A 23,004-nucleotide genomic window follows, 5' to 3' on the forward strand; every position below is an offset into this window, starting at 1 on the left:
CTAGTGTTCTTGGCACTATTGGTGAATTTTCTTGCAAATCATCCATTGTATTCTCAAATTCTTCCTCTTCTTCTTTGTCTCTAGGTCTTTGTCGGATTGTCCGCCCAATTTTAGGATTGAGTGGAATGACGGTTGAATCTTGAAATCGACGACCTTGCATGAATTGAATTGCTTCTTCATTCAAAGCAGCTTCAATGCTGCTGGTCCAGATGCTCCCTGGAACTACGCTCAATCGCAATGCGCTCGATCGCATTTGGTTGACACTCGATCGCAGTAACAGAATGCTAGTCCGCAAACCTGAAACAGAAAACAGAAAAAGTTAAGAAAAAACGGAAAATATTTTTGATTTTTGATAAAAACAAAATTGAAAATTGAAAATTAAAATAACACAACTAAAGAAAAATAATTATAAACAAAATTCGCCGCAATCCCCGGCAACAGCGCCAAAAACTTGTTGTTACAAATATCTACCTAAATTAATAGGCAAATAATTGTATGTTTTACCCGCAAGTGCAAGAGGTCAACATAGTAGTATAGGGTGCAAGTACGAAGTCATTCCCACGAGTATTGCTAAATTTTGTCTAAAATAAATTTCCAAAAGTAAAACAAAACAAAGATTGGTTTTTTATTTGATAATAATAAAAAGGTAGGGCTTTGATATCCACCACTAATTATATTTAGATGATATATCGATATGCCAATGTTTTGATCATGTTATGTATATCTAATGCTTGTCAACCTAAGGGCATGGGTTTATACTCCTTAAGCTATTGATTTCCCTAAGCAACGAGTTAGGTATGGGTGTATACTAAGTTGTTCTTTAAGAAAGCATATATTCTGTGGAAATCGATAAACACATGAGGCCTAAGGCATGGGTGTATACTTCCGGTTCCCCATGTTGATTAACCCAAGAACCCGATGTGGATTTCTTTTGTTACTCTTATTAAACCCAGGAATCGGTCATCCAAATTGATTTAACTAACTAGTCCATACCACATGCATATATTGATTAGGTACACACATATGAGGAATTTATGGAAACAGGAATTAATCAAGTTAAATATCACAACATGATAATCACAAGGGCGCCAATATTGAATATTAACTAAACATGACTAGGGCTTCAATTTAGCCCTACTAAATACATTAGTTACATATAAGTTTGATGTTAAACATCTTCATAAAATAAAATAAAAGAAAGGAAAAGAATAAACCCGAAACTTGAACTTGAAGAGCTCAAATTCTTCTCCTTGGAAGTATATCTATTCTAGAGGCTTAATAGTCTATTTATAAGCCTTAGAAATACTCTAAAAACCCTAAAAATCATAGGGTTTGAGCCTTAGTTCGTACTAAGTTACAAAACCCTACAAGTTGCATTTTTCATAACAAGGCTGGCAGCTGACTTGGCCATCACGCACGGGTGCGCTCGATCACAGCCCGTGTGCGATCAATCGCAGGTCCTCTTTGTGCTGGCGCTCGATCGTAAGTGCCTTCCGCGTTGTGGTCCTCGCCTGTAGTGTGCTCGATCGCAGCTCCCCTGTGATTGATCACACTACCAGAGTCTTCCAATTTCCAAAATAGCTCTTTTTAAGTCCAAAACTTCTGAGATTGCTTCTTTTTCTTCCAATGACCTACAAAATCAAGGAAAACACAATAAGGAGCTAAAATGACATAAATTAACTAAAACTAAATAATTAAAACATGTAAGTTAAGGGCTAAAAATATGAATATTTTAGCACTTAATAGATCTCGTTATTATAAGGTGTGAAATAGCTTTAATGTAAGTTATTCATTTTATATTAATGACCCAAAAATTGCAACATGTTCTTAAAAAATTGTATATGAAAACATCACATCTCAGATCAAGGTAGCCTCGCCTTTTGCTCCTCCTCCATTTCCCTGCTATCGCTGAGCTCCTATCTTGTCAACTTCCTTATCGTCCTAAGTAATTTGGCTATCCCAACTAGGCTTTAGGGTGGCCGAACCATCCTCTTTGGCCCTTATGGTGGTTTAGTCAATCCCAACTAGCCTTTTCAGCTCCTCACTAACAATTGTCAACTCTATTGTATACTCGCCAACCTCGGAGCCATTTAGCAACCTCAACCTTTGAACCTCGAACACCTCAGACACACATCTAGCTGCCTCTACTCCTTCACCTCCTCCTCCTCCTCCTCATCCTCAACCACCTTTGAGCCCTTCACCTTGTACAACAAGGCAAAGAAAGACAAGTTAGAGGTGAACATGTCATAGTGGCCGTAGAACCCAGGGTAGTTGTTGCATATATTAATGGATTTTAGATTGAAGGCCTCAAAGGAGGTGCAAAATTGGTACGTGCGGTACTCATTAGTCGTGGATGGGGGACACAAGGAGGAAGAGGGCAAAGAAGGAGGAGACGAATTGGGAGATAAGAAACACGAACATAAAGAGGCAAATAGGCGAGCAGTAGTGAGAAGAGAACCACCCAAGTTAGAGGTGGCCAAACCATCCCACTGGCCAAAGTGGTTGGTTCAACCACACTCAAGGGCTAATTAGGGGTGGCAAGAACTTTCCCCTTTGACCACTAGGGTTAGTTCGGACAGCCTGCACGATGGGATGATGATGAGGGAGGTAGCCGGATAGAAGTTCAATGGTGGCGAGGAGGTGGCACTGTAGGTAAAGAAGAGGTTGGTTTGATAGCTCCTAAAGACTAGTTAAGGGTGGCAAAACTTCCTCCTTTGGCCACTGAGCGTGGTTTAATCACTTTGCACGACAAGATGACGATAAGAAAGGTGGAGCTATAGGAGCTCGATGGTGGGCGGAAAAGTGAGCTTTTCAAATATAAATTTTTTTTCTTAAATGACGTGACAATTTTTGAGTTGTTTATTTTAAATGAACAACTCATATTAGAACTATTGCGCCCCGTGTAATACCTTAGGTATTGCATGAGATTTTGAGCCTAAAAATTCACTCTTTAACCTGAAAAAGCCAATCGTGTGAACATTCGTGTATATATGTAAGAGTTAAAAGAAAAAAATTTGCATCACAGAACCACGCTTTATATATTGAACTTAAGTACTCTCATTATTATATCAAAATCTTATAAAACTAAATATTTTTGGCTGTCCTTGGAATTTTGGCAAATCATTTGTGAGCAATGACTAGGAACTATCATATGATAGTTACGTAAATTGTACAAAAGGTTGGCAAGTTAATAGTTGAATATCCAATCATGATTCTACAACATATTGCCAATTTCATGCAATCACAGCCATTGATCAGCTTTCTTTGCACTTAAATTCTCTCTATTGCCATGCATACTCGAAAAAAAGGAATAAGAAATGCATCCAAAAAATCATCATTGCCATCCTTAAAAAGCCTAGGCAAGGTGAAGTTGATGGTAAAGTATCGACAATAAACACTTCATCCAAAAAAGTTTGCTTGATCAATAATCCCAGAAATATGCAAATTGGGACCAGTCCGCACACATGGACCCACCATTCTACATGTGTGAAACGCTCACCGGCCACCCATCTCAGAGAAATAGGATCCATTATGAGCCATGCAGCTTCCACAGGAAGATGCTGAAACTTTTAGCTCTTTCCCACAAACCCTAATACAGCCACCAAGTAAAGACTTTACATATTATCCATTTCTCTGTTGTCTTCTCGTCACACTTTTCAAATTCTCTAAGTAGTACTCCTGTCCTAATTAGAGCTAGAGCTAGCCAGCCATCCTTTCTTTTATTCTCCCTTTCTCTATCTCTTTTTCGTTTTTGTAGATAATATCCAAAATTTAACTTGTTCCGCCGCTGGCTGGCTGCACTAGTGATTTTGGAGAAAGAAGATGGGGCATCACTCATGTTGCAACAAGCAAAAGGTTAAGAGGGGGCTCTGGTCACCAGAGGAGGATGAGAAACTCATCAACTACATTAAAACCAACGGCCATGGTAGTTGGAGCTCTGTTCCCAGACTTGCTGGTAACTAATTCACTTGCTCACTTATGATCTCTCTCTCTCTCTCTCTCTCTCTCAATATATATATATATATATATATATATATATATATATATATATATATATATATATATATATATATATATTTCTTTTGTCCTTTAGGCCTTTTAGAATATTTGCTTAGAAATTTTGTGTTTTTAATTTTAACCCTATGATACATACTTTTTCATGATTTGGTTATTGTTCATTTCCTTTTTGGGCTTTTCTCTCTTACCTTAATTTGCTGTCTTTGGGAGAATCAGCCTTAGGGTTGTTGAAACCCTAATTATTGATGATGATCTTCAGGGATCTCCCGAATTTCCTGACAACTTTTCCTTTTTTTCCTTTTACTTTTGGTTTGGAATTATGATGCATGCAGGTTTACAAAGATGTGGAAAGAGCTGCAGACTAAGATGGGTAAATTATCTGAGGCCAGATTTAAAACGTGGGAGCTTCTCCCCCCAAGAAGAAGCCTTAGTCATTGAGCTCCATAGCATTCTTGGTAACAGGTAAATTTTTATATATTCTTTATTGTTTTAGCCACCCTTTATCATGGTTACTGGTTTTTCATCCAAAAGCAACATTTTTGTTAAATTATCAATTATTCTAAAAGCTTAAGCCAATAAGAAGAGGTAATTAAATTTAATCACTTAATCATTAATTTGACAATTTTTTGAACAGATGGTCTCAGATAGCCAAGCACCTACCTGGAAGAACAGATAATGAGGTTAAGAACTTTTGGAACACAAGCATAAAGAAGAAGCTCATCATGTCCCATGATGCTGTTCCTGTTTTGTCAACCTTTCCTAGTACTGCTGGTTCAGAGGAAGGAAATTCAAACCCTAATTTGATCCTAAACTCTCAAGCACACCACCTACACCTCCCCCCTCCAATCACAATGCTGCAAGGTTTTGATCACACCACTCTAATCCCACCACCATCAGATTCATCTTCTTATGACACGCGGTCACTCGGCTATGATCAACCCCATCAACTTGAATATCCCAATCAACAAGTTCAAAATTACACCCAGCTGGGAGCAACTCCACATGATAATCAACTATTGGTGCCAAAAATGGCAGAACTCTATGAGATCATGATCAGTGGAAATGTTAGCAGCATGCTGCAGCAATATCCACCACCTCCTTTGCCAGAACTCTCATGCTGCTGGCCTTTTGGGTTTTATAATCCGCATTATTCACAAGTTCCAGCCATCCAAACAGATAACAGTGGCAACAATATCATATCATCACTGCCACCGCTATGAAGTGATCATCTAATCTTTCTTCAATCTGGGAACCCTAGACACGGTACCTAGCTTATATATAATATGTTAGGTATTATTGATGCAATTAAGCTTTCTTCAAATATATATGAATAAGAACCAAGTGGAATATGTATAGGAAAACTCAGCAATTTAACGAGTACTAGTACTGGTGCTCAAGTTCTATAATTGTGTCAAGGTTTTTTGACATATTTTTTTTACCGACATGGCTTATTTCCTAGTGATCATGTTACATAGCACCTGGTCCCCTATTCATGTTAGTTTCCTAGGGAGGGCCAAAAGGATACAATTTTTCAACGTTTCTGCTCTTTTTCTTTTTTTATAAATATAAATTTACTTGCCTACTTAAGGGAATTGAACCTCTTTATAAGCCGATCACCACATATTGCAGAAACTGGAGATGTCAATTTGCTAAAAGGCCATTGGAAAATATAGAAAGAATAACATAGGATGTTGAGATCGAGGTTTAAGCCATCACCACATGGTACATGCAAATGTATTAATGCATGTAATAGAATTAGTATTTTTGAAGTTTAAAAGATAGACAAGGTCCTGATGCTTAGGGTTTATGAATTGCTAGTGACTTTTTAAGAGAAGTATCAGTTTAACTTGTGAATTTCTATAATGGACAGCATTAGTATATATCTGTCATAATTTATAAGTCTGCTTCTTTGTCTTAATGTCATTCTACCTTTTTTGCGTCTTTTTGTGAAATATATTCTTCTTCTTCTCCTTTTTTTTTTTTTTTCTTCTTTATGGGCATATTGTACTGATAGAAGTGTTCAAAGAATGAAAATGATGAGATAAAGAAAAGAAAGAAAGAAAAAATGGTATAAAAGCCTTCAATCTCTCACGTACAAGAGCATTGAGTTGCTATGTAAATTCACTACAAAGAAAAATGGTCTTTAGTGACAACCAAAAGTGGTCGAAGGCCTATTAATGTTGCTACTAATAACTATTAGCTTGTTGCTAGGCTCGTCGCTGAAAAAAAAAAAAACTCATTAGCAACCGCAAATGTTGTCGCTGATAACATTACATGTCGTTGCTAAAAATGTCTCATCCTATTAACGACAATTCACAGATATTAATTCTTTTGGCAACAATGTTTTGTCCTCATTGATTATATACACACAAGATGATAATGATATCATGGTCGGCTAGACCACTAGGCGAGTGAGGTGCTCGCCTAGGACCCCCAGATTAATAAGGCCCAAAAAAATTTTTAACAATTTTTTTTTTTTAATTAGGCCTAAAAAAATTTTCTCATAAAAACTTAAGACCTCTAATCATGATAAGTAAGTAATTTAAAAAATGCTTCAATTTAATAAGGCTCCAATATAATAAGATCATGGTAAAATAAGACCAATTAACCCAGAAAAGCAAATATCATTATCTTAAAAATAGTCTATCTACATATGCATCTGAAATTATTTGATATTGAAAGATCATTTTAACACTACCTAACAGCCCACTTTATTTCCTTTCTTTTTCTTTCTCTCTTTTCTTCTCCCACTACCGACAGCCTCTTTTCTTATCTTCTTTTTTCGCTTTCCTTAATTTCACTCAAAACAGAATGTGATGGAGAGAGATGAAGCGAGAGAGAGAGAGAGAGAGAGAGAGAGGGTAGGCGAGAGAGAGAAACATTTGTATCAATGAGGTAATGATTCATAAAAAAAATTAAAATTAAAATTTTAAAATTTTTTTAAAAAAATGGTAATGTTTATTTCTGTGCTTGATTTTTCTTGTGAGTTTTGTATGAGTTTTTGTCAAATTTTTTTGTGGGTTTTGTTTGAAACAAGTGTATCAAAAAGGTAAGGATTCATGCAAAAAAAAAAAAAAAAATCTTTTGTAATGTTTATTTCTATACTTGATTTTTCTTGTGGGTTTTGTATTGGTTTTTGACAAAATTTTTGGTAAGTTTTGTTTAAAAGTTAAAACATAAGTGTATCAAAGAATCAAGTAAGGAAGTTACTGCGCAACAGTATATATATATAATTTTGTATGTGTTCTTGATATTATTTATGGTGGTTTTTTTTTTTTTTTGGGTTAGTTTGTTTTTGTGTGCTTCAGTTTTGGAATATGTGCTTAGCAGAGATTTGATGCAGTTCTTGGATTGATTCATTAAAAAAAAAAAAAAATTGATTTTTTTATTGTTGTGTTTATTGTTGTAAGGATTAATAAAAATAGAACTCTAAATATAATAAAAATATTAAAATAAATATTATTTAATTAATATATAAATATTGAAAGAAAAAAAAAAAGGCCCCATTTAAAAGTTTCCCCTAAGGCCCCAGAAAACATTGAGCCGGCCCTGAATGATGTATATGAACATCATTAGTGACGACTATACGTACGCAGTTGCCGCAAGTGATAACTATATATATATATATATATATATATATATATATATATCAATTGCTCTTTTTTCGGCCAATTCTTGTTTTATTTTGTTGGTATTAATTATCTAAATCACACTTAGGAAAAAAAAATCAACTACAATGAAATAAATAAAGCCAAAGCACTGAAAAAAGCATATAAATGGGAACAAGTGAGGCTAAGATTTAAGCAAAACAACCATTGTCTTAAGAAAGTTAGATAGGTAGAATCAACATCCCCTTTCCTCGGCACAAAAGAGAAGGATAAGCCGTGAAAAAACAAATGTGCTCACTTTTTTTCCTCAAATGTCCATTGATTCTCTCTGCAAACCTCCTTCTCTTCCTCTAGTGTGAAGTCAAATCGAGCAATCTCTTGAAGTAGTCACTGAAAATATAGAGGAAATAAAAACTTAAACAGCTAGCAACTTTATTGGTCCTTATTAAGACATTAGAAGATATTGTGCCACAATCCTCTCCTGCACTCACGATCACATCTGTCAAGGAGGACTCAACAAGGAAACATACAGCTGGAAGGAAATATCCAGCTCAAGTTATTGCGGCAGAAGCTTCTAAACATCATACAAGGAAACACACAGCTGGAGATTCATGCCAAGTCAAATACACCTTCATAAGGAAAACATTAAAAGACAAAACACTCCAGCAATTAACATAACACTCCTGTAATAAATTAGATTGTCAATCAGTAGAAATTTCCTTGTAAAAGTCATTCTCGTGGCTTGTATATAATGTACCACATACATTGGTTTTAAATCAACAAAGTGAGAAGATTATCTCCAAGAGAATTGTTTGTCATTATAGTCCTCCCCCGGGCCCATCCAACTCTTGCAAATCCACCAATAGCAATGCTCTTTGAGATAATAGTTTACTGTATAATATAAGCTAAAATAACATGCATTTCAAGACCTTTTTTATCAACACTTAAAACTTGAAAGGAAGCAAATTAAGCAAGAGCATTGTTACTACAACACAAACATAATGCCCCATGCACCAAACCATTTTGTCCTGTTTGCTAGAATCTTCAGTACAGAAACTAATAATTTCAAGAGCAGTAGTTTACAATCTAAAAAAAAACAAATTAAAGGAGAAAAGTTCAGGCTGGCACTGAAATAGCTAACATATTGTAAGGTATTTTTTCAATTGAAGAACAAAAAATGCCACATCACACATTTTGATATTAAAACCCCAACAGAAATATAACATATATATAAGTTATAAAACTGTGACGGGAACAAGAGGAAAATAAACTAATTAAACAGCAAAATAGCATTAAAGCATAAGAAAACATATCTAGAGAGAGAAGAAACGAGCAAAGAAATTCTCACTATATAGTCCAAACATATCTACGTACCACACAACCATCTTACCTGAAACATATAATCATTGTAAACGTGACCGTAGGAGATCGATCTGACACTTTGTTTCTTTCTGCATTTCCTCAAACCCAAGGGAATCTACTTCAATAAGTGCTGCCTCCTGCAATGATTACATAACACACATCAGCCCCCATAATTGATTAGCACTATATATATATATATATATATATATATATATAGAGAGAGAGAGAGAGAGAGAGAGAGAGAGAGCTTCAGATACTTATTCAGGTCCTTATTCCTTGTGTAAAGAACCACGTTTAGTATTCAACAGTTAAGAATACTTAAGCTCATTACATAATCCAGATTCATAACAATTTATTTACTAAGTCGTGGAGTCCTTTCTTCCACCCTGTCAAACATTTTGGCGTTTAATTATTAGGTAGCCAAGCTGTAGAGTGAAAAAAAATTGCTGGGATGAAGATGCCAAGTGAATGGCTCGCATTGCCAGGTTTGGTTGGATAAACGTGATTGATATCGTTATTATAATGTCTGTTTGGAAGCTCTGAGTCTATCTTAATAATGTAGGACACTACATCTGTTTCAACGTGACCCGAAGATGAAGATTTTATTTGATCTTTTTTTTTTTTTTTTTTCTACTATGATTATGTTTACTTTTACCATTAGGAGTATGTTTACTTTCTCTACAAGTATGTATTTTCTATATATATGTTAGTCTGTAATGTAAAAGACAACTTAATTGAATTATTATCAAATCTCTGAATTTTCTCAAAATGCTTTTCGAAGTTTATCGTTCTTTAATTCTGAGGCTTGTTTTATCTTTTTGGTCAGAAGATACAGAGACCTCGATCTGATTGTTGTTACCAAGTCTTCCACTACGCAATCACTTAATGACACATGATGTTATTTAAGGTTACTTGATAGTTGTCTCAAATCATTTGATTTCCGCTTTGGCATGTTCATACTATGATATAGAGTCCTACTTTGAGGAGCAGGGTGGATATTTAATTAAATTCAGAAAGGTTGCTGATCATGCAGGAAGAAGAATTAATTAGTTTTTAGATTTATTTAAGTTTTAGTGATCATTCAGGTTTTATATTGTAAGAGTTAAATGTATTTTGTAATTCAATAATGGGCTTGGCCGAGAGTCAGCAAAAATAGGGTTAGAGTTATTTTATAATTTATTAATGGGATTAGTCCAAAAGACAATCAAATTAAGATTAAGATTTTGTTAGTCTATTTAAGTAAACTCTTGTACTCCTATGGAGACAGATAATGATATTGAAAAAATGATGTTTTCTTCCTTCAGAGTTGTAATTGTTCTTTTTATGTGGTGAGACGCCAGTATTTTATCTTTATTTTATTTTTCATCCGTACTGCATCAATTGCTTAATTAGAGAGGGGCACAATCATATATCTATGAAGTCAGTAACCACCTCCTTAACCCCTTCACACACCAAGCACCAAAAGTGCTTTTTCAACTAATAAGGACATCAGAGCATTGATGCTATAACTACAATATACACATATAGTTCACTTAATTAAGACACGAACTTAATGAAGATAGAGAATCACAATGTGAAAAAAGTAACTTAAAGTACGCATGTAGTTCCATCAACTACAATAAAGGGCCTAAGCAATCCAGTCCAAAAGTAGAAACTACACATATAATTCCTTCAAATACGAAGAAAATGTCTCACACCCACCTCAGAATTAATGAGGGTAACTCGTAGCCTATAAGCTATACTAGTATAGTATAGCTTATAGGAAACAATTTTAATAAGAGCATTAGTACTAATGCTCTTATTATCTAGAAACGACTTTAATTTATACTATTCCTAACCATTCTAGTCGCCCTAAAAGAACTCCAAACACACCTAAACACACCTAAAAGAGGGGTTGAATAGGTGTTGATAATAAATGCGAAATATAAAAATTAACAACTATAACCAAACTCAATCATACAGCAAATTAGCTAGTAGAAAATTCTATAACAATGAAATAAAATCAAGCCACACAATATTTATCAATCACCACAAAATCAACACAGGAATTTTGGTGATGAAATGGAAACCTTTTGAAAAACTTTCAAAAGTAAAACCAATCTGAGGCAACTAAACCTAGGAAATCAATTCACTATAAAAGAATAATGATTACAAGAAGTTCATACTTACAAAACCTTTGAAGTTGACATTCTCTTGCACAAGACAAGTGACCAATTTGACTTCTATCGCAGTAGCTCTCCCATAACATCTAGAACAATTCTTCTACTTGGTCTCCTTTATCGGAACTCCGATAAACTTTAGTTGTTGTTGATAAATGTTTATGGTTTCCAACAAAGACGCTAAGAGAGAAACAATTGAAAGCATAAAAAACTAAACTTTATCTCTTAGCACATAAAGGAAAAAACTAATTTTTCTCGAAAAATATTGCCTCCCATCCTCACAAAATTCATGTTCTTAAAGTCCTTAAATATACTAAAGAAAGTAGCCCTAAATTCTGAAAGTTGGTGATCCAAATAGTGCAATTTCACGATTCTCATTCTAACTTGTAAGTGCCTCGTTCAAACCGAAGCATGTTTTTGCAATTCAGACTTGATCAGTCCTTTTCTTCACAGCTCGTTTTTACCCCTAAATTTTGGAATTGGAAAATTTTAATGAACTATCAAATTGTATAATTTTGGATTAGCTTTCCAAGGACACCAAGTTTTACTTCATGATTTTGAAATCAAAAAAAAAAAATTCAACCCTAGCTGTCCACTAGGTAGCTAGTAGGATTAACAATCTGACATTGCCGATCTATATCTCTTCTCTCTCCTACGAAACTGATAAATAAATAATTAAAGCATGTAACGCTTACAAAACACATCATCTCTACAGTTCTTTAGTTTATACTATAAACTACTCAATAATAAGTTTAAGTTTAGAAGAATAAGAGTAAAGTCTACACTCCTTGTTATTGTCATTAGTGAAAAGATCTGAATGTCTCATAATCTCTAATATCGCACATTCTTCACTAACGAGAAATGAGTAAATTAAATTTTGCCCAAAAGACATAGAGTGGTTGAATTCTTCAAGTAATTCTTGTTCAATAGTTTAATTTTAAATAGCATATTTCTTCACATGTTCTTCTTAAAGTTCGATCATGGTTTGAGAATCTTTATTTTTCGATGTGCAATCTTTGTTTTTGCAAACATATTTCCAGCAAGTGGTATCAAAGTGAACTTTATAGAAAACATGGTAAATAAAGTAGCTTATAGAAAACTGTACGTGTTTTCATGTTTTCTATTGATGTTGTTCGGGTTTGTACTGAACACCTTCAGCGACTCAAAAATTGTTCTGAAGCCCAAAACATGTTCATGTAGTGCTAGCTAGATCAGTTGTTTGTTTTTTATGAATATTATTTCTTTGAAAAAAAAATAGAAGAAGAGAGAAATGTGGTGGATTCAGACATAGAAATACAGGAAGAGAGAAAGAGAAGTGAATTGTTTTATTGAAAGATATAGTTTATGTTATTGAAATTTGTCTTCTTCTCTTTTTCTATTATTTTAGTGTGCTTTTTGTTTTTACTATGTTTGTGTTAAGTGCATGTGTCCTTGGTGTGTGAATAGTTTTGCAATAAGAAAATTGAAATAATGAAATTAATAAATTGTTCATAAATTCAAAACTTCTAACTTTATTATTTTATTTTGTATTTTTTTTCTTAGGACATCAACTAAGAAATTGAGTTTTCTCAAAAAAAAAAAAAAACAACCAAAATGTTTTTGTTGAAACAATTGAAACCTAATATGGATCTTTTTGAGCTAAGATAGTATCCTTCTTCTACTTCAACAATTTGAAGATTATTAATTAAGAAATGTACATATACTCCCGCTCACACTACGTACCACCTTATTTCCAATGTTCCTTCTAAACTATTGATTGAATCAATGTCTCTCCCAATAACAAAAATACCTCTCATAAAATTTAAATGTAAGAATTATATATAATAAAAAAATAAAAAATAAAAACACAAATTTTATTAAAAAAAAAAAATTGAAAAGTTAAGGAGGTAGTGGAACCACTTTCAAAGGCTATAAGGTTGGTTCGGTCATCTTATTTGGCCGAAAATGGAGATTAGTCCCCACCTAAACATTATGCAACATTAATGGTGTCCACTAGGATGCCTCCCCACCAGATGCTTTGGATTTTGACATTGAAAGGCCCAATGGTCAACAAAATAATTACCACTCCTTCAGAATCCAATTGTCCATCATTAACTTGCACCTACAAGACTAATAAATCATTTTCATCAAATCAAATCAAACAGGAAAAAAGAGCACAGAAAAGCTCTGGGCCACTCTTTTCTCAAAATAATGTATATACACTAACATTAAGTCTAATCTATAGATGTAATTGACATCTTATTGGAAATATTTTGTAATTTAATAATTCTATCTCAATCCAGTAAGACTGTTAATTAAAAAATTTAATTATGTTTAATAACTAAGAGGGGGTGAATGTGATGTCTTACATTGCCTAGGCATGAAAAATATGATGCGTTTATATGAAATATACTCTCTTTAAATGGTATGAGGCATTTTGGGAGTAAACCCAATAATAAAATCGTGCGGGTTTGATCCAAAGCGGACAATATCATACCACTTGAAGCAGGGGTGTTACACCTATTTTTGAGTAAATATGTTTCTTTCATTCCTTAGTCAAGAAAATAGAACAGATTGTTTGAATAAAACACAGATATAACTAGAATTCTTCCATCCAAACTTGATCTATGACTTGTTTTAGCCTTTGCTAAGCCATGTGCCGCAATATTTGCGACTATGCTAATATGACTAATCTCTCAGCTACACATCAAAGTTATAACCATGCGAGTTTCTTTCACTAGTTGTCTAAATTTACTCCAGTTCTGACTTGTAAAATTAACCACATTTACTGCTTGGAGCGCATCACCTTCCAAAATAATATGGACAGAAATTTCCTCCAAACTGATTTCCTTCAATCTAGTCTAATAATTGTCAAGTGTCATATGTCACATATGTTTTCTTTAATATTTTAACAGTCATTTATTGTCATTCCACCAATCTAGGAATCCAAACATTCAATTTTTTAGAAACTCAAAAATGTTGAATGACACTTGTGATCACTTATTAGAGTAGGTTGAAGGAAATTTTTTCTAAACTAATTCGGAAGAAATTTGTGTCCAAATAATATTTTGTAATCCAACTCTTTGCTAAAAGTAGGTGGCTGAAAAGCTACCAAAGCTTATGCCGCAACCGATTCTAAGTTTCCTAATCTGATGTTTGAAAAAAAAGAATCACTAAAAAAATTTTTAACTGTTCAAACGACACTAACAAAAATTTTAAAATTTGACGCTCAAAATTGCCCTAAGCGGGACATTTGATTCAAAAAAATTAAAAAATAGAGGTGGTCGCTGGCCACCTCCTCAGAGGAACTAACCACCCCCTCAAGGAAGCTAGCCACCCCAGAGGTGGCCGGGGGCCACCCCATATTTTTTTAATTTCGTTTGAATAGTATAAGTCACCTTATAAAAGGTGGCATATCATTGTTCTGGTGTCACCTTTTAGAAGGTGTTGTTTGAACAATGCAACTCACCATTTGGAAGGTGACGTGCGGCAAAAACCGACTTTAAATAGCATCGTTTGAACAGTAAACAACACTATTTAAAATTTCTCGACCCCATGTCTATGTTATTTAGCAATCATCATTATTCAAACGTCACTAAATGAATAATTACCTTTTTTGGGGGGCTTAAAACGTCATCTCTTGGGAGTCACTAATTGTGAATTGTTTTTGTAGTGAAGCACCCCAAACATCCATCACTGATGAACAACTCCATAGAATCTGATTGGTGCTTTCAACTTCTAATTCGCAAATTGGGCAATGAAGGTTCCTCGATTATACCTTGCTAAATTTTGGAATTTTATCCTTAGTTGGCAGTAAATTATGGCTCTCTCCACAAAACGTCTTCATGACATTAGGAATTTTCAATTTTTGTTTTGTTATCTACAGTAAATATTGGGTGTGTTTACTAACCCACTCTCTTTTTCCTTTCTCCTTTCTACTAAAGAAGTTAAAATATTACCAAACAACCTTTAACACAAAAAACTCAAAGCATCTTTCACATTTATATCACATTCTGTCAATCAAAATACAAAAATACCTCTTAAAAAGAGGTTATCAAATACACCCATCTATTCTTTGATAATGGAATTACTATAAAATTGACAGCCATCAATGCTCAGAAAGGAGGAAAAAAGAGAAAAGATCGTCATCACAATAAATGAAAGATTGATGATTAAGCTTCAATTGTCAAAATTTTCCCCTCTTTTCTCAATTTGTAGTAATCTTCACAATTGATGATATGAAAGTAGGTGAGAGAAAAAATGGTGAGATAGAAGAAAAAGCAGAAAGTGATTGCTCATTTTTCTTCAATCCGTAGCAATCTGTTTGTTCAAATGTTTTTGCTTGGGAAGGAACACAGAGGGCCCATGCAACATCAGCACCATTGTTGAATTGACAGGGGTGACTCACATTCCATGCTTTTCAGTTGCCTTTACGTCCCATTTTTCATGTTTTTGTCACCCTTTTCTGTCCAATAAACAAGCAGGGAAAAGTTTCCAGTTTTCCACTTTCCCAGCATACGCTGAACAATAAACAATTATTCAAGATCAAGAAAGAGACGACCACCACTGCCATACAAGATTTTCAATCAGCGGATTGAGATTCGATGCAATACTCTGTTTGGGCAAAGGCCAAAAATTGGTACGATACTATTACTAAAAAATTTATTTTTCACCATTTTTATTTTTTATTTTTTATATTATATTAATTACTATTTACTATTATTCAAATAAAAAAATTATTACAAAACAAAATTTTTTTCACTTTTTCATACCAAACATTTTTACTTTTTCTTGCATCATCAATCAATTTTTATACAGAAAAATGCAAAAAAAAAAAAAAAAAAAAAAAAACCTGAAGGCATTGCCAAACAGGGCCTAGGATATTGCACGTGTGCAATGCATTTTATCATTTTATTTATATCGTTCATTTTAAATAGCAAAATGTTAGATATTATAATTTTATTTAACATTCATTCAATTATACTGACATGACACTATTAATTAATTACTAAATTTTTTTATTTAATAAGAACTAATTCAATGATCAGTCAAAAGTGTCACATTAGCATTGTTGGATAAATGTTGGATATAATTCTAATATCTAGCATTACTCTTTTAAATAAACATTTCAAATCGTGACAAAAAAAAAACAAAAAAGTGATTTGGCTGACTGTTGAGGTGGCGACCGAACCACCTCTTTGGCCATGAGGGTAGTTCAAACCACCCACCAAATGGTTGGTTTTGGGGTGGCCGAGCCACTCGTTTGGACAAACGGGGTTGTTCTGCCATTCTTTTTTGGGTATTTATTGTCAAGACCTGAATTGTTTCTTTTTAAATAAATGGCCCATGTAATATATATTGTACCCGGTGCAATACCTATACCGGATCAAAATCCTCCCATCTCTACTCCTAAACTTCTATTCTCTATCTCTCTAGCTAATACATTTCTTGATTACTTTTTTTACTTTTTATGCTTCGAGTGGGCACATTCAAAGTCGTCAAATTGAATTTGCAACTTATTAGAATTAATTGATCTAATTCTATCACCACTTCTAATATCTCTACTAATAATTTATAAATGTAAAAGAGAAATGCTAAACATATTCTCAATTGCAAACTCATTGACTAAATAGTCAAAATAGGAATATATATATGTTTTACCCTCCGAGCTATTATTCATTTATCAATTACACCTCCAGACTTTAAAAAAGTGATATCGAGTCTCTAGTCTCCACATGTCAAATTAAATGCTTTTGCATTTTATTCTCTCCAAAATACGCTTAAAGTTATTAAAAAATAAAATTAAAAATATATAAAAATATCCATTTGAAAAGAAAAAATTGAGGAGGCTAAGATGAAAAGGATAACTCATTTTTGGTGTTTTCATTTTTTTTTTTTTTAATTTTTTAATAACTTTAAGGGTATTTTGGGTGAAAAATCTAATTTGACACGCCTTGGGCCACTTTTTAAAGTTAGGTATAAGTGCAAAAATGTCATAGTTAAAGGGGGTTAAAATGTATTTTTCTATAAATATTACCATTAGATTCAAAATCTAATTGTAATTTTCACTGTCATCTTAAAAAGAAAAATGTTTTGTTTGCATCTTTTGCCCGTCTTTTATCCATGTCCATACAAAAGATAAATAAATCTACTATTTAATCAATGAGACCTATATGTGTGGTCTTCCAGACTGAATGGTAAATTTGCAAAAAATAATAAGAGATGATTATATCACACTTCTCTTCTAAAATATATACACTTAAATTTACGATTAACCTATTTATAAGTTTAAACTATTAAAATAAAATCAAGAGATATGCTTTTTTTCAATCTACCCACCATCTCTTCTCTCTTTGCCTTTCTTTTTTTAAAAAAAGAAAAAAACAAAAAAAAATCAAGCCGATGAGGTGAAGAGATGGTGGGTAGAATACATTGTAAGCCAAATAAAGTATATATAACTATATTAATTTTTTTTTCCCTTGAAAATTGTCATAAGATGAGCGATTTTTCGAGGAAAGTCAAAAGCTACTATCCATATTCTGTATAAGTGTGCTACGGTCGCTGTCAACTGACATTTATTTACCTAATGCCTGAAAAAAAAATTCAGCCTCCTGTCTTCTGAAAATTGATGTGATATTATATTCTCAAAATTTCTTAAGAAAATATCTCTCAGGCCTCTGAAGAAGAACATGTCAATTTAAGCCCCCGTGATCTTGACTGACTTTTCATTACTACAGGCCCTTGCTCTACATAGTTTAATTACATTCTATAATATTTTCTAGGAAAATAAATTTTTGAAGGGGCAAAGTATTTTTGTTGATATTAAATTATAATAATTTGAAAATTAATAATAAAATAAATAGAGTATAAGAGATTAAAATTAAAGTAATAAAAGATTTCGTAATTCTATAGAATTATGTAAGAGCGTTATTTTTAAATGTTGATTTATATTTTCAGAGTATATAATTCGGTCTGAATAGATTTTTTGACATGCAATCTTTGAGAATTATACTATAATATTTATTTTTGTTGATGACGCACTTTCAAATACAAATATCAAAAGAATAACCCTTTTAATAAAGTGGATGATAAAATGCAATTGCAATAAAATTGTTGTTAGTGGGGTAAGAACAAAGAAAAATAATAGTTAAAAAAAAAACCTCAAAAACCGAATGTCTTTGGGCAAATACACCAAATGCATTTGAACCAAACGAGTGTTGATTAAAAAAATACTATTTTTGGTGACATTTATAAATAAACGTGTTGTACGTATAATAAGACAAAATAATGACCAAATGTCAACAGTCATAAAAGAATCAAAAGCCATCAACCAACCAACAGTCGTAAACGTAAAAAATAACTTGTTAAAAACGATTTTTTTTTTTTTTTTAATAACCAACGGCTAGGACGACATATATTTTTCGAATTATGATTTTTTTTAATTTATTTAAATTCGATAATATTTAGTTAGTTATATTTGAGGGATATTTTTGTTCATTTAAAAAGTGAAAAAACAAAAATAACCATAAGATATAACACTCTTTATAAAAAGTTATTCTCCATTTAAAATTGTATTATTTATTTATGATCAAAAGAATTATTTTTATTTTATTTATTAGTTTGTAAAATAATAATAATAATATTTTTTACACTTATTTCATATGGGCAGACTTTGGGTGTTTTAAGTAGAGTAAGGCTATATCTACAGGAACAGGATCCTTTCTAATCTATTATGGACTGAAGAATATTCAGTTTATGGTTAGGATTTCTTCTCAAAAATTCAATGACCATAAATAGAACACATATCTCACTAATAAAAATAATAATAAAATATTATTTTAAATTAAAAAACAAATTAATAAAAAAATAAAATAAAAGAAGGGGGTGGCTGGCCGATCACCCCCATTTTGGGTAGGGGGTGGCTCCCCCATAGGCCATGGGGGTGGTTCGGCCACCCCTGGCCGGCCATGGAGGTGGCCGAACCACCCCCTGGCCAGCAGCCACCCCCTACCCAAAATGTGGGTGGCCGGTCACCCCCTAGGGTGGCCAGCTACCCCCTTCTTTTTTCTTATTTTTTTATTAATTTGTTTTTTTTTTTTAATTTAAAATAATATTTTATTATTATTTTTATTAGTGGGATATGTGTCTTATTTGTGACTTTAAAAATCTTAACTATGAACTGGATATTCTCCAATTCATAATGGATTGGAGAGGATCCTGTTCCACATCTACAACTCTTTTACAAATTGTTCACACGTGTCAACATGTGAATAAAACCACATTAACCATTAATTTTTTTTAACATCATTTAAAACACGTCATGTTAGCCGATGTGAAATGAACGTGAAAAATAACTGTAAAGAAAGATATGCGTATAAGGCTATATAAGACAACTATAATCTAACCAATTTAATTAAACAGGTCAAATTCATCAGCCATAATCCTTTAATTTTGCATTGGGTTCAAATAAAGTTCATTGGTCTTGTCAAAAAAAAAAAATTGTCAGCTATTATGTCACGTGTCGGATTCAAGACGTATTGAAGTATGTATATAAGAGTATATAAATTAATGTTAACTCAAATAATTTAATTAAATAAATTAAACTCTTTAATCATAATTTTTTAATTTTGAATTAAGTCTGCGTCGATTGCAAAAATTCTGATTCACAGCACACACGGCGTGCTTAGCACGCCTGTGCAATTTATTTTTTTTTTAAATTTTTAATTAAAAAAAAAAATTTTGCACGAACACACCGCGTACTGTTTTTATTCATCGGATAAAATAGTAAATAAAGTCCTCCATTCGTAAGTCGGTAAGAGACTGGTAAACAAAAGGGAAAGAGGAAAGTGAAACCTGCCTAATCTGACAATTCATATGTAAGCCTCTAAAAATAGGCCCATCCTATTTTGCAAACTTTCTTTCTTTTACTTTTACGCCCCGAAACGTTTCACCCTACTATCCTTTTCGCCCCTAACCGCAACCTCCGATGTCAGCTAGTGCCGTACGGTCCACCCGGAAAAAAATTCGTTTTTTTAAAAATAAATTAATAATCCGACCGTTGCGACCTCCCACTCCCGTGGGTCCCACGAACAACAGTGTACATCCTTTTACAGTCTGTGCTGAGTTTGCTGTATTTGACACGTGGTGTGCAGGGAGAAGAGAACGCAGCCTGAGGTGGGGCCCGGGGGCTCTCTGACCAATGTGTGCGGTGATGGTGGTGATCATGACGTGACCCGCGGGTGAGGACTACAAACTTCTGATTGGGCGGGCCTTGTTTTTAGATTTCTGGTCCCGACCACGATCTCCTTCACCGTCTAACGGTCATGTTCTCGGACTTCTCGCTACTTTGAAATCTTCTAGTTTGTTGCTCGCCGCCCTGTTAAACAAAATAAATTATTTGTTGACTTTTTTTCCCTAATTGCCCTTCCACTCTATCAACGTAGGTTAAAAGGAAATTTCTATCCAACCATGATTGGAGGCTATTAAGTGCATATATATGAGGTTTAAATGAGTTTAACGAACCGATTGAGTTTATAGAGTATTATTCATGAGTTTAAAATCGAATTTCTTCAATTTCGGCTCATTTAATATTCAAGCAATAATTATTATTTGAACTCAACTAATTTATTAAATGATGAGCAATTATCAGTCTGAGCTGAAACGGTTCATGAAAAGCACAAGTTATATATTTATAGCCATAAAATATAACGTTATGTAGTTAATTATGTACAATCTCTGATTTTCATTTCTTTTACCTCTATTTTGTCACAAACAAGTTTTTCCTTTTTTTAATTTTTAATACTAATGAGGAGTTTAAAAGTACCCTTTAGGTGTATGTATTGCATGTAAATCCGATGATTATTATAAAAACATTTTTCCAATTCAAAAGAGTATTGTTGCCCAAACGAAAAAATAAAGGGCTAACCTTTTGAAGGTTCTCTAAGAACTCTAATAGGATAAATAAGTAACCACATCCTAGTTTTTTTATTAGTAAAATGACTTGTGATCAAACCAAAGCTGTGGAAGGGAATGATCTATGGAAGTATCAGATTCAAAGCCTTGTTTGGCGCGCGCACAACAAAGAAAGTCAAAATAGCTAAAAGGGACTATTATAAAAATGAGAAAAAAAAAATTAAAAGAATTAATGAGAACCATTAACTTTCTTTCTTTATTTTTTTTAGCAAAGTTAAGATGATAACATTTATTTGATCCATGGCACCCTTGGATTACTATTGTCCCTGCAATATGGAATGTATTTTTTGCAATATGGTATAATAATTGGGTTAAGGTTTTAAGTTTCAGTGCAAAAAAGAGTTGAATCATAATGGTAGAAATAAACAAGGGAAACTTCACGACTTTAATCGTAACTTCAAAGTATCAAAGCTTGCAACATTGGTATCCCATATTTTAACCTATTTATTTATTTAAAAAAAAATTATCTATGGTCGTGGTTCAGTTTAGATTTTTTTTAAAAAAAAAAAAAAATTGAGAGTAAATTTGTTGTTTTTATAAATTTTACAAGAGTATAAACGAGATTTTACCTATTTGCCGTTTGATTTAACCCTAAACCTTAACAGTATGAGTGAAATTAAAAAGAGTTGAAATATAAGATACTGACGTTGTAAATTTTGATAATTTAAAGTTACAATTGCAAAACCCTTAACTTTTTTTTTTTAATTTTAAAAAGAAGTTGTAACTTTATTTTAATCAGTCGAAAAAAGAGCTTGTAGCTCCCTAAAAAATACAATTAGGAATTTCTCCCACCATGTATTATCAATGACATGTTGAACAGCTGCCTTAGCCAACCTATGCGCAATAACATTGGCCTTTCGTCTCACATGGCGGCAACTCCACTCCAGCAACATTTGCAAGACAATTTTTGTATAAGCCACCAAATGCCCAAAATGGCTCCAACTCTGTTCTGATGAATTAACTGTAGTTACCACTTGCAAAGCATCCCCTTCCAAGATGATAGGCTTTCCATCTAGATCTTTACAGTGACAAGCCGCATGATATAATGCTAGTGTTTCCTCAGCCAATATTGGTGTAAGAGGTCCACCCTGGGTGAGACACCTTGCTGCAATGAGTACTATCATGCTAATCCCTACCCGTCTAGTGAGCTTATCAATGGCGACATCCCAATTTGCTTTATACCATCCCACTGGCGGCGATGTCCACGTTACTCTGTCACGCTCCATCCCCGCAAGGCGGTGCCTCTCCATGGACGTCCATACTTGTTTGTATTCCTCTATAGACACTGTCGCTTCTTGGATGAGCACTTTTAAGGGTGGGTGAAGTTTCCCCAAAGAAATACTTAATTTTTTCCTAAGTTTATGGTTACAAATTCAGACAACGTTTTGAGGATATAAATTTAGTGTTTTTACAACTCGATCTCTAAAAAGTGACATGTTTTTTTAGCGTGTGAGAAACATTTAAAAAAAAAAAAATTAATCACATGTTAAAAGACACACATGCGGGATAATTTGTAAGAAATTTGTGTCTATGTTTTAATTTAAAAAAAAAAACAAAAAACCTTATTTCAAAGGAAAGAAAGGAATTTCTTTACGTTTGTCATGGGCGGGCATTTCAAATGAAATCCCAATTTTCTTTTTTCTGGGTCAATGAAACTATACTTGGTAATTACAGAGAGCACCCCCCCATCTTTCCACTGTTAAAAAAAAAAAAAAAAAAAAAAATTCCATCTTTCCAGAAAAGGAAAACAAATTAAGGATAATCAGGTCAATTTTTTGAAAAACAAAAATAGGTCGTGCCCCCGTAATCAGGGGTAATTATGTCAACAAAAGAAGTGTGACAGGTGTGCACCAGGCTGAATCAAGCGGTCGTCAGATGAGTGATTCCAATTGGGCAAGGATTTCGTC

At 33.3% G+C, this 23,004-nt stretch overlaps 1 protein-coding gene across 1 annotated transcript; it reads left to right on the plus strand.

Moving 5' to 3' along the window:
* Positions 1 to 3,822: 3,822 nt before the first annotated feature.
* Positions 3,823 to 5,237, plus strand: LOC132187979 (transcription factor MYB26-like). The gene is made up of 3 exons (XM_059602399.2): positions 3,823 to 3,955; positions 4,350 to 4,479; positions 4,652 to 5,237. The coding sequence occupies exons 1-3, from the start codon at positions 3,823 to 3,825 to the stop codon at positions 5,235 to 5,237; spliced, it is 849 nt and encodes a 282-aa protein (XP_059458382.2).
* The last annotated feature ends 17,767 nt before the right edge of the window (positions 5,238 to 23,004 follow it).

This window comes from Corylus avellana, chromosome 6 (genome assembly GCF_965113065.1).
Source record: "Corylus avellana chromosome 6, dhCorAvel1.hap1.2, whole genome shotgun sequence".
NCBI classification, from domain to species: Eukaryota; Viridiplantae; Streptophyta; class Magnoliopsida; order Fagales; family Betulaceae; genus Corylus; species Corylus avellana.

Coding starts and splice junctions, on each gene's coding strand:
- LOC132187979 (XM_059602399.2), top strand. CDS start 3,823: ATGGGGCATCACTCATGTTGCAACAAGCAAAAGGTTAAGAGGGGGCTC. Junction 3,956..4,349: donor CTCTGTTCCCAGACTTGCTG/GTAACTAATTCA, acceptor TGATGCATGCAG/GTTTACAAAGATGTGGAAAG. Junction 4,480..4,651: donor CATAGCATTCTTGGTAACAG/GTAAATTTTTAT, acceptor TTTTTTGAACAG/ATGGTCTCAGATAGCCAAGC.